The 11,264-nt window shown below is 37.5% G+C and overlaps 1 protein-coding gene across 1 annotated transcript; it reads right to left on the reverse strand.

Annotated features, from left to right (window-relative positions):
* Window positions 1-311: 311 nt before the first annotated feature.
* On the reverse strand, window positions 312-5,229 carry myoz2b (myozenin 2b). The gene is made up of 6 exons (XM_068727396.1): window positions 5,099-5,229; window positions 4,283-4,371; window positions 3,381-3,547; window positions 2,826-2,919; window positions 1,958-2,120; window positions 312-1,869 (listed from the first exon to the last, which is right to left on the reverse strand). Exons 2-6 carry the CDS (start codon window positions 4,359-4,361, stop codon window positions 1,644-1,646), a joined length of 729 nt encoding a protein of 242 aa, XP_068583497.1. The 5' UTR covers window positions 4,362-4,371; window positions 5,099-5,229; the 3' UTR covers window positions 312-1,643.
* Window positions 5,230-11,264: the final 6,035 nt, after the last annotated feature.

The following is an 11,264-nucleotide window of genomic DNA, read 5'->3' on the forward strand; positions in this document are numbered from 1 at the left end:
TGGCTAAAAAGACAATTAGAGTTTATACAGCAGTTTTAATTCTGTTAATTCTATTATTATCAGGTTTCTAGACTTTTATCACAGAAAAACTGGCCCCAATCTAAATCTTCTATATAAAACAGGATTTGCATGTTCTGTGTCAGATCCTGTACCCGATAACAGCTACTCTACCATCAAAATGAACCTGCTACATGTATTGCTGTGATACCAGTTATAATACATGATAAAACTCAGTGAACAACCTTGTCAACTTTCTCAGTTAAGTCTCAAAACAACATCTTTTTGGGAGTGAGAAAAAAAAAATGCAAAGCTCCTGTAACAATTCATTTAAAGTGAATCAAATGGACACTTCTTATGACAGTAATGAATTGACCCACAAAACATTCTGTGTGAATGAAAATGCAAATTATTTGGACTGTTGAGGTTTTGGAGAAATGATAGTCATGCCGGAAGTTTGCTCATGAGCTCCTATACTTTGGCCTTCAATTTAATGTTGCCAGAGTTGTTTCTCCTGTATCTCCCTCGCTTTTGTAAATCGTATGTCCAGTTACATTCAGAAGAATAAAAACGATGCATATTAACTTAGTTATACAACATGTAGGAGAAAGCAATACACTTAAACTGTAGAAGTAAAATCATGCACCTTGAATGTTTTCAGCTCAGTTCTTTAGAAAACACCAAACTATCACTCACAGACATTCAGTGTATTTTGCACTCATACACAGTATTGCATCTGTAGGTTGAGATGCTGTAAAGTTACATGGTTTTAGTACATCTGTGACAAGAAACAATACAGAACAAACATTTACATTTTCTCTCACTCCAAACAAGGCAGGCCAGACCATATCCATTTTGTACAATTATTAAATATAATTGCGTATAAAGTCACTGTTTCTGGGTCCACGCATTTGCTGTGTTTTTAAATAACTTGTTCCATCGTCAAAGTCCAGATTTCTCAGTCTTCCTGTTATTTCCGGAAGATAAAATGTTTCTTAGCTTTCTTTTTTTTTTCAGCAGTAGTCAACAATAAATCAGAGCTATAAAACAGACCTTTCACTATTTTCTACAGATCCCTAATTGATTTTTTTTTTGTGTTGAATTTTAGCTTAATTTAAACTATAGCTTAATTAATTTATATTTATGTATTCAACATTTGCATGCTCTTACATGACGTTAAGAGTTATTTATAATAGATATCTATATCATAAATAAATAGAAATGAACACCTTATTTGTGTATTTGTCTGTAATATAATTCTTTACAAAAGATTGAATAGAATGAAATACTGCTTACTCATCACAATTACTAAATATAACTCACTGCATGTTCCAATTGTGTGCCATCAATAAATAAGTTGCATTCTTTATTTACATTACATATTAATCAATTCAACTGAACATTTATAAAATTTACAGTTTTACTGTATCAGTGGAAAGTCTTCTTGAGTTAAGCTATTTACATGATTTTCTTTGAATACAGTTTAAGTGTACACCAAACACACTAGTCAACAAAAGCATGAAACATTTTCTGTCCACTAAATGTAATTGTGACTGTGCTATGAATGGGGTGTTTTGCTTTAATCAGAGGTGGGCCAAAATACTACAGCTGACATCACATGGCCAGACTACATACAGTTAGACCACCTACAGGTCATCAGACTCTGGGATTGTAATGGGCTCCAGGGTTACAGTGGGTAGGATCAGATGGGTGCCCTCAGATATCCACCCTTGGGCCGTCCTATTAAAGGTGGGTCGCTTCACTCCTGGCTCCTCCAGCTCTAGGTACCTGGGTGGGTTCAGGTCCACCTCTGGGAGCTTGAATGTGATTCCTCTGGGAGCTTTGTCAAAGCCACCAAAAGGAGTGGCCACCCTGTAATTGACATCAAGTGTGAATAGTTCCTCATTGTTGTACTGATGTACTAATTGACTAAAACATGCTCATATTGTAATTTTCTCACCGGTTAAAGCTTTTGTACTCAGGAAGGTCCGGTCGCGGATCAGGTCCTGACATTGTCAGTTTGAGGGTTTCGGCGAGGTCGGGGTCACTGAGGATTGCTTGATCCCATGGGGAGTGGTAGGACTTGGGCATAGCTGTGGCTGTTAACTTCTCTTCAGTCATGTCTGTCAAGGAGCCAACAAATACAGAGAGACACGATTAGATTGTTCCAACATCGCAGCAGAATCTAATGGTTTAGTTTGCAGTTCACGGGTTAATGTTGAGCTTTTTTCTTCAGCCTTTTTGAGGGGAGGCTAAAGTTTTAGAATGGATTATGAATAGAGACTGTGCTTAGGGAACACTTATGGACAGACTGAGTTGTCCGTCATTGAGATCTGAGGCTTTAAAATAGCACATAGTTGAAGTGTGCACTCATCATATTATGTGTCAATGTGGGATGACATCCTAGTGGAGGGTTTTGGAATAAGTACTGTACTCTGTCGCCTTATTAGAGTATAATATCATAAAATAAAGCATTTCAAGTTTCTCAGGTTGTAATATGAATCATGGTATCAAACAACTTAAGTTAATGCCATACAACAAGACCAGCAGTTATGACTGTATGCTGTATGATACAAGTTGTCATTATCATGACAGCATTACATAATCAGTCACTGTTATTTGACTGTGCAGTAAATGCAGTATTTTTTTTTACTGTTTGATAGTGGATGAAATAATAGATTTAAGGTAGGAATGATTTCCAAAGACCAAATCTAATATTAATGTTTGCATATTTATTTTTTACATAGAATTAAGATAATTTTGTTTAATGGTTATATCTTAATGCTTCATATTGGCTTCAATGTAAACATACTGAAGAGCATAATTACCTGAAATAGTGATTTCTGGATTAACAGCATTTCCATCAGCGGGTGCGTCCACTTTAATTTCCACAGTGTGTGTATTCTGAGTTAAAATATCATTCTGCAAAATGCAATTAAAGTATAGTTCATATATTAGTTATCAACTGAGCAACAAAACGTAAAGCTGGCTCATCTACAGCTGCTCTTGTGTTCCATGCACTCAGGTACATACACACACACACACACACACACACACACACACACACACACACACACACACACACACACATATACTTATAACTACAGTGTGTGCACACACACAGAAACACATCAACAGGCACTGATAAAGAGGGGAGCAGCTCCTCAGCAAAGGGCCTGAGCAGCTCTCAGAAGATTTGGCTGCATGATGTACAGTAAAAGGCACTTGTCTTTGTTCATCATCTGTGCTTTGTAACAGTTTTAGATAAATTTGCTTAATGAGACCATTCAACACATTTTCATGCAGACGGCACTAATGCCAGAACTCATGAACGCATTCAAACATATATGAAGAGACTTCATAACAAATACAATTTGACTTACATTCAGCTGTGTGTTTGCCTCATTTTGTATACTTTCAAATGTATATTTTTCAGATCTCCTCTGGCGCATTTTGAAAAGCCGGGAACCTCTGTTGGAAAGCAATGATAACTCCTCCAACATAATGTCTTTAGGAGTGCTGAGCTTCTTTCCGAGATCCATTACGTCCCCTGTTGAGAAAAACAATATGCATAAAGATGAAGATAAAGATGAAAAAAATAATCTGTATAATGTGCAGATTTAGACTGAAATGGTGAATGCCTTTAATCTAATCCCTGTTTCTTAGAAAGATCCTGTGTCAAAAAGATCTGGTTTTAATACCGTTAATGCATCAGGTGGTATTATACTTACAGACATATTCTTAAATAAATTGTATATAATCTAACTAGGACAAACTAACTTGGGAAGGGGCTGGTTTTAGAGTTGGTTTTAGAGCTGCAACGTGATGGATACACAATATAAATACACCCTGATATAATTTTGTCAGATGGAAAGGTTTGGGGGAGGGGTCCATAAATGACATCAAAGTTGTCACAAAATTCAATATTTTCCATTTTGTAAGCCCTGTCATGGAAAATGAGTTATCATTGTTGAGAATTAGTTTTGGATGGACATGATGCTTCCTCGTCTGCCACAACAATCGGTATGTACCCCAGCTGTCACAAAGCTTCACTTTATCCAAATGGCTACACACAGTTGTCCCTCACTTCTTCCCTCCCCTCTCCAGAAATAGACTTTTGAAAAGGACAACGACAAAGGATTAGTCGCCATAGGTAGTAAATCATGCCATTAGCTTATTTATGGCAAAGGCTGGAGTGTAGCGCTGACATTTTTAACCCAGATCACAATGGATATTATCTTGCTGCAGTGTGTTTGTCTGCTTGTCCTCAGTTCTAACATCATACCATTCCCGTGGACCTCCTGGCAAATAGCTGCTGCACGCTTCTTCCTCTCTCCAGTTGGCATTGTACAGAATTGTGACATTTCAGGAGTACTGGAAACACATACAAGACACAGGATGTATTTGTTCTGCCCAAGTCTCAAAGTTTAAAGTATATCTCCCATTTGCCGTCAGCATTTTTTGGAATTTCAAGATTATTTATAAGGCACCCTTTAAATAAATCTGCCATATCAGTGTATGCCATGTTATAATAATCTCTCTGTCGGGGTTAGATTTAATAGATTACAATGTATTGCATAACCGCAAAGCCCTATTGTACTAGGATCGGTTTCCACACACATAATTCTTAAATCTGGCCTCGTCGCTGGACCGATATTTGCATGTGTGAGCAAATGTTAGTGCTATCTCCCTTAAGGTTGTCACAAGATAAATCACCTGTGTAAAGGTCAAGGGTGATTATTGTGTCCTAAGTTTGTATGTGTGGCTGGACACAGTAAGTATCCAGCTGACACAGTAAGTGTCCAGCAGTACAAAACATTAAACATAGTATCCAATATATATTACTTGTTTAGTATTCAATTGTGACCATCTGCTGAATTTTCAGCTATCATTTCCATGCAAACAACAGAGAGAGCAAAACAATATAATTCTGATAATTTGTCAAATGTTGCGTTTCCATAAAAAAGGGACTTCTATAATTCATAGAAAATCAAAGCCACATTTTTTTAATGTCAATACAGTGACTTTCTTGAATTTGTAACTATATCATTTGAATGAACCACATATTCACAAAATAAACCCTGACGACGCTTGTTCGTACCTGTGATGGTATCCCTAGGGTGCAACCTGTATCCTTGAAGGGGAGACACGGAGGCTCAAGGGTCAACCTACAGTAGGTAGTTTGATCTTCCCTGATCTTCACACTCACGGACACTAAAGCTAAACTGTGACTGTGTCTCTGTGTCTGTTGTGAATGGAATGCAGCTTACATCAATAGGCTAAATTTAACCTGCCAAACACTCAAAACCACTCTCAAACACCATGGGGCAAGGATAGCTACCAGAGAGAGAGAGAGAGAGAGAGAGAGAGAGAGAGGGGAGAGGATGGACAACACACACACATGTCCACTGATGTTCTTTGAGGCAAGGAATCCCCTCCAGAGATGCATTTTCTTCCTTGAGTTGAATTTTCAAAGTCAGCATGTCCCCATGGGTTGATGTAACCTCCGAGGCTCTGTTACCTTCAAGTTAGGGAGGTCGTTAATGGTGGACACAGCTGCCACTTGTGTACGCCTCTCTTCCAACTGAGTCATTATGTGCAATTACTGACTCTGTGTAAAGATATACAGACCAGTGGAACGGTCAGTGTGGTCTCATCCGAGATGGTGATCGGCCAAAGATATTTTTATAAAGCAGAATCAAGGTCATTTTACCCTGGCAGCTGAACCTGACATACTTCAGACATACTGGACATTTAATCTTTAAATCGTTAACAAAATGTTGAGACATGAAAGTTACTGTACATTTTTTAACCAGTATAAACTGCATGTGTTATTTGAAAACATTGGTATACAATTATTGAATAAAAAAAGATGACTCAAAACCATCTGCACTACTTTTTAAATGATATCACAATGTCGATTAATGCAACAAAAAAAACAACGCGTGTTTTTCTGTCTTTTATTTTTTCAGTTTGTGTTGAACAGGTGCAAAGACGTAAAATTTTCTTCAAGAAAATCACCAAACACAGGGTAAAGCCCCCCAAAATTAGCAAGAAACATGACTACATCATTCATATTGAAACCCTGAAGCTCAATGGCAAAATCTGTTATTCTGTTTACATTTTAACACCACACAGTGTGTGATCAAAGGTGGGATACGTCATGTATGTATGCATGTACATTTTACTTGACTTAAAAACACATTAAATAGAAGTGAAAAAGCTTAAATCCATTTTAAAATATCACATGTAGGTCATCAGTTTGAAAAAAAGTCAATGTTAAGATGCAACACTTATTTATTGTCTGTATCATTTAGCTGTTATTAGAAAGTGCTGCAGATGATTAGAAATGTTCACTCTTTAATATACTTGCCATCACCACTGCACTCGTAGTGAGAGAAAAAGCAGGATAAAACAAGGTGAGTAACACATGTCATCATTATTGCTGTATGAAATGTTGACATGTGCAGAAGTGATAACAAAGTCACAGTGAGATTTTAATAAGCAACAGTAAAGATACATGACAGAAAAGCCACACAATCAGAGTGCCTTATTTCTCACTAAATATTTATAACCAATAATGTAAAAATGAGCAACACCAATCTACATTGAAAAAAGCAATCTACCAAACATTTATTTCATCTACTACACGTTCACTTTGGCTCTCATAACACTGTTCTGATTCACTTCTGTCCTAGATCAGCCTGAAACAAACGGATACAACATAATGACTGAGAAATAACCAATTATCCACAATTGCAAAATCTCCCATCAATGCTGAGCAGGGTAATATCTCATCAGCAACACAACACAATAGCTGTGATAAGTCATTGAGCTCTTCTAAACAAGTGGCTACTCGTACCATGAAGATAGCAACATGTATCACTCCCATTAGCAACTTCAAACAAACCTAGTAAATTGTGTAAAATATGCCTGAGTCTCAGACCTACTGGCGTAGCTTAAACCTGTTTCCATTACAATAGAACAAACATATTGCATCTCTTTAAGCCAAATTTACTTTTTTGTCCGATAAACTTTTTTACCATAATTCATGTACACTGGTTTAAAAGTATACTTCTCTTCATCGGCTGTATGTCTGACCTCATCTTAGTGGTATTAACTCTTCTGGACTGTACTAGGCATTGGGGAGTACTTTGTTGGACTGGAGCATTGTCCCATGTATCCAATACTGGCCCTGCTGACAGGCCTCAGAGGCTGAGCAGGTCTGAAGGGAGGCCCATAGAAGGCTGGTCTCTCAGGTGAAAATGTCCTACTCATGAACGGTGCCTGAAAAGCTGGGGCCGCATGATAATGATCCATGCTGACAGGTGCAGGATCAAGAGACACCCTACGCTTCCATTCATCTGGAGGCTCTGGTAGAGATCTACGGTGCCCTGCAGCTTTGACATTAGAGGCAACAGAGGATGAGAGGCTCTGAAACACAAAGGCATCATCCACTGAACCAATTAGGCTTCTGGATGCCGCCTCCCATGGTGACAGTGGCTTGTAGACCTTTTCTTGAAAGGACAATTGCCTCTGTGTTGGTAAAAATGACGATTGGATTCCAGGTGCGCTCGCAGGTGATAGAAGTCTGGGAGAAGGCATCGAATTCAGTCGCTTGGGGAGGCTCAGGGAGCGGCTTCTTCCAAAGCCCTGAAAAGAAAATAACATATCAGTTGACTGGTGTGACTGCAGCACTGCAGACTTTGCTGCCACCCACTGGATTCATTTAAGCCTCAACAATAAATTTGTAGTTTATTCATGTTTATTTTTTAAAATCAAATTACTAAAAGTTTTACTGAACAAAAGGGCAAAAAGAAATTAATGATAATCTTGTTAAAAACAGTTTCATAAAAAAATTGCCCATTGGTAAAAAAAGATGCAGAAATAATACATTCATTCAAAGAACGTACACCTTTTGTCACATTTAATCACATGATGTCACTTTTTGCAGATGAAAAACCTATTATTTTGCATCTTAAGAACCTCTTGTACTTTTTCTGTTTTTGTAGTTTTATTATAAATGGGACTTTGGAATTTTGGCTACACATACACCTGACAATATCTTTCCAAAAGCCTGGATTCAACAGTGCAAACCCTTTCACAATAGATTGTCTAACTTAAAACATTTCAGATATGTACAGTTGTGGTCAAAAGTTTACATACACTTGTAAAGAACATAATGTCATGGCTCTCTTGAGTTTCCAGTTATTTCTACAACTCTGATTTTTCTCTGATAGAGTGATTGGAACAGATACTTCTTTGTCACAAAAAACATTCATGAAGTTTGGTTCTTTCATGACTTTATTATGGGTTAACAGAAAAAGTGATAAAATCTGCTGGGTCAAAAATATACATACAGCAACATGAATTATCAATTTTGGTGACTTAGAAAGTTGTGTCAATGAAATGAGCTTCATAGCATGGCCTCTTAACTTCTTGTGAGTAATTATGAGTGACTACAACTGGTGACTTCTCTGAGGCCATTTAAATAGGGCTCATTGGATACAAACGCCCACAAACGCTACAATGGGAAAGTCAAAGGAGCTCAGCATGGATCTGAAAAAGCAAATCATTGACTTGAACAAGTCAGGAAAGTCACTTGGAGCCATTTCAAAGCAGCTGCAGGTCCCAAGAGCAACAGTGCAAACAATTGTTTGTAAGTATAAAGTGCATGGCACTGTTTTGTCACTGCCACAATCAGGAAGAAAACGCAAGCTATCACCTGCTGCTGAGAGAAAATTGGTCAGGAGGGTGAAGAGTCAACCGAGAACCACCAAAAAGCAGATCTGCCAAGAATTAGAAGCTGCTGGAACACAGGTGTCAGTGTCCACAGTCAAGCGTGTTTTGCATCTCCATGGACTGAGAGGCTGCCGTGCAAGAAGGAAGCCCTTGCTCCAAAAGCGGCACCTTAAGGCTCGACTGAAGTTTGCTGCTGATCACATGGACAAAGATAAGACCTTCTGGAGGAAAGTTCTGTGGTCAGACGAAACAAAAATCGAGCTGTTTGGCCACAATGCCCAGCAATATGTTTGGAGGAAAAACGGTGAGGCCTTTAACCCCAAGAACACCATGCCTACCATCAAGCACGGTGGTGGTAGTATTATGCTGTGGGGCTGTTTTGCTGCCAATGGAACTGGTGCTTTACAGAGAGTAAATGGGATAATGAAGGAGGATTACCTTCAAATTCTTCAAGATAACCTAAAATCATCAGCCCGAAGGTTGGGTCTTGGGCGCAGTTGGGTGTTCCAACAGGACAATGACCCCAAACGCACATCAAAAGTGGTAATGGAATGGCTAAATCAGGCTAGAATTAGGGTTTTAGAATGGCCTTCCCAAAGTCCTGACTTAAATCCCATTGAGAACATGTGGACAATGCTGAAGAAACAAGTCCATGTCAGCAAGCCATCAAATTTAACTGAACTGCACCAATTCTGTCAGGAGGAGTGGTCAAAGACTCAATGAGAAGCTTGTGGATGGCTACCAAAAGCGCCTAATTGAAGTGAAAATGGCCAAGGGACATGTAACCAAATATTAGCACTGCTGTATGTATATTTTTGACCCAGCAGATTTGATCACTTTTTCTGTTAACCCATAATAAAGTCATGAAAGAACCAAACTTCATGAATGTTTTTTGTGACAAAGAAGTATCTGTTCCAATCACTCTATCAGAGAAAAATCAGAGTTGTAGAAATAACTGGAAACTCAAGAGAGCCATGACATTATGTTCTTTACAAGAGTATGTAAACTTTTGACCACAACTGTAGATCAACTAGAGGCTTGAGTTTTTCGTTTAATACCAAAAAAGGTTTGAGTGATATAAACTTATGGATGAGATTTGTGTTAAAGTCTTGAAGCATCATGAAACATTTGAGACATTAACAAATAAATGATGATTTAAGAACTTACCTGCTGTTGGTTAAATAAACTTGAAATAAGTACAGTGGCAATATTACTACTATCACAGATTTAAAAGATGATGAACCTTTGTTTGGAACCATATCTGTGCCCCCTTTTCTTTGATTAATCTGCTTAAAGAGAAAATCCACTCCAAAATACAATTCACATGTTAGTTTAATTTCGTATTTCTATTATGGGTCACTTCACCAATTTAGTAATAAAACATTTTTAAAAGCCTAGAACACCCAGGAAAACTTTAATTTGTCGCACACTGGTAGGTGCATTATACAACAGCAATATACCCTGTTGTCCTTTAAGTTGTATCTGACCTGTACTGCAACCTATACTTTCTCAAATCTTGTACATCATTGTTTTAATTATCAATATTCAGGGATACTTGACGACTAACAACATATTTCTTTTTTGCAGTTTGGCCACCTCATTAACTCATCTAGCAGCCTTTAGCAGCAGGGGAATGATACAAACATCTATCAACCATATCGCCACAGGAATATAGCCGTAGTCCTGTTTGTGATTGGTTGTTTCTTTTGGTTTAAATCAGCTAAAGGAAAAAATGTCCAAGACACGAGTAGCTTAACATTAGCATTAACATTAGCCACTATTAATAGCTAGTGGTCAGAGCTAATAAGGGCCTGTCTGACTGATACTCCTCCTCTGAGGAACCAGTTTTGGGGTTTATCAATCCAATATTGTTTTTATTTCTCAAACAAGAGCAATATATATATATATATATATATATATATATATATATATATATATATATATATATATATATATATTTCTCACACAAGCAGATAAATATATATATATATAGCTGAGCACTAAATATATTCTAAAATACAAAAGCAGATAACATACTTTTTTCTGTGACATTACATACTTGCTCAATAAGTCATTTGAATAGCAAAATGTAAATCCTGGTTTAGGGTGGATTTCACTTCAGTAGTTGGTCATAGACGTCCGACAAAAGTGTGCAGAACATCTTTTGAGGGCCGAGATCTTGGTTCCAAACCTTTCACATTTAGAGTTAAAGGTGGACTGATGGAAAAGCTGTGATAACAAACAAGCACAACGGTCCAGAAACATAAAGTCATACTGGTCAGTGACAGTGTTAATCTTCAGCAATTTACCATCTTATATTATTAAGAGCAAACAGTATTGAAAATAGTCAATAAAGTAGTGAATCTTAAAACTGATATTGCTGAAGGTGCAGTAAATATAAGTAAATTCTGTGTGAAAGCGTGAGGCAGTGAGAAAAATGGAGGAAATATAAATCACTTAGAAAAAAGTAGTGATACAGTAGTTCAGGAAAAAGAAGCTCATGACACACACAGGAAGTTCACAAG

The sequence above is a fragment of the Cebidichthys violaceus genome, unplaced genomic scaffold, assembly GCF_023349555.1.
Source record: "Cebidichthys violaceus isolate CVI_PGR_0920_01 unplaced genomic scaffold, fCebVio1.0.p SCAF_4, whole genome shotgun sequence".
NCBI classification, from domain to species: Eukaryota; Metazoa; Chordata; class Actinopteri; order Perciformes; family Stichaeidae; genus Cebidichthys; species Cebidichthys violaceus.

Coding starts and splice junctions, on each gene's coding strand:
- myoz2b (XM_068727396.1), bottom strand. CDS start 4,361: ATGTCACAATTCTGTACAATGCCAACTGGAGAGAGGAAGAAGCGTGCA. Junction 2,121..2,825: donor TCCAGAAATCACTATTTCAG/GTAATTATGCTC, acceptor GCTCCTTGACAG/ACATGACTGAAGAGAAGTTA. Junction 1,870..1,957: donor GAGTACAAAAGCTTTAACCG/GTGAGAAAATTA, acceptor TGTCAATTACAG/GGTGGCCACTCCTTTTGGTG.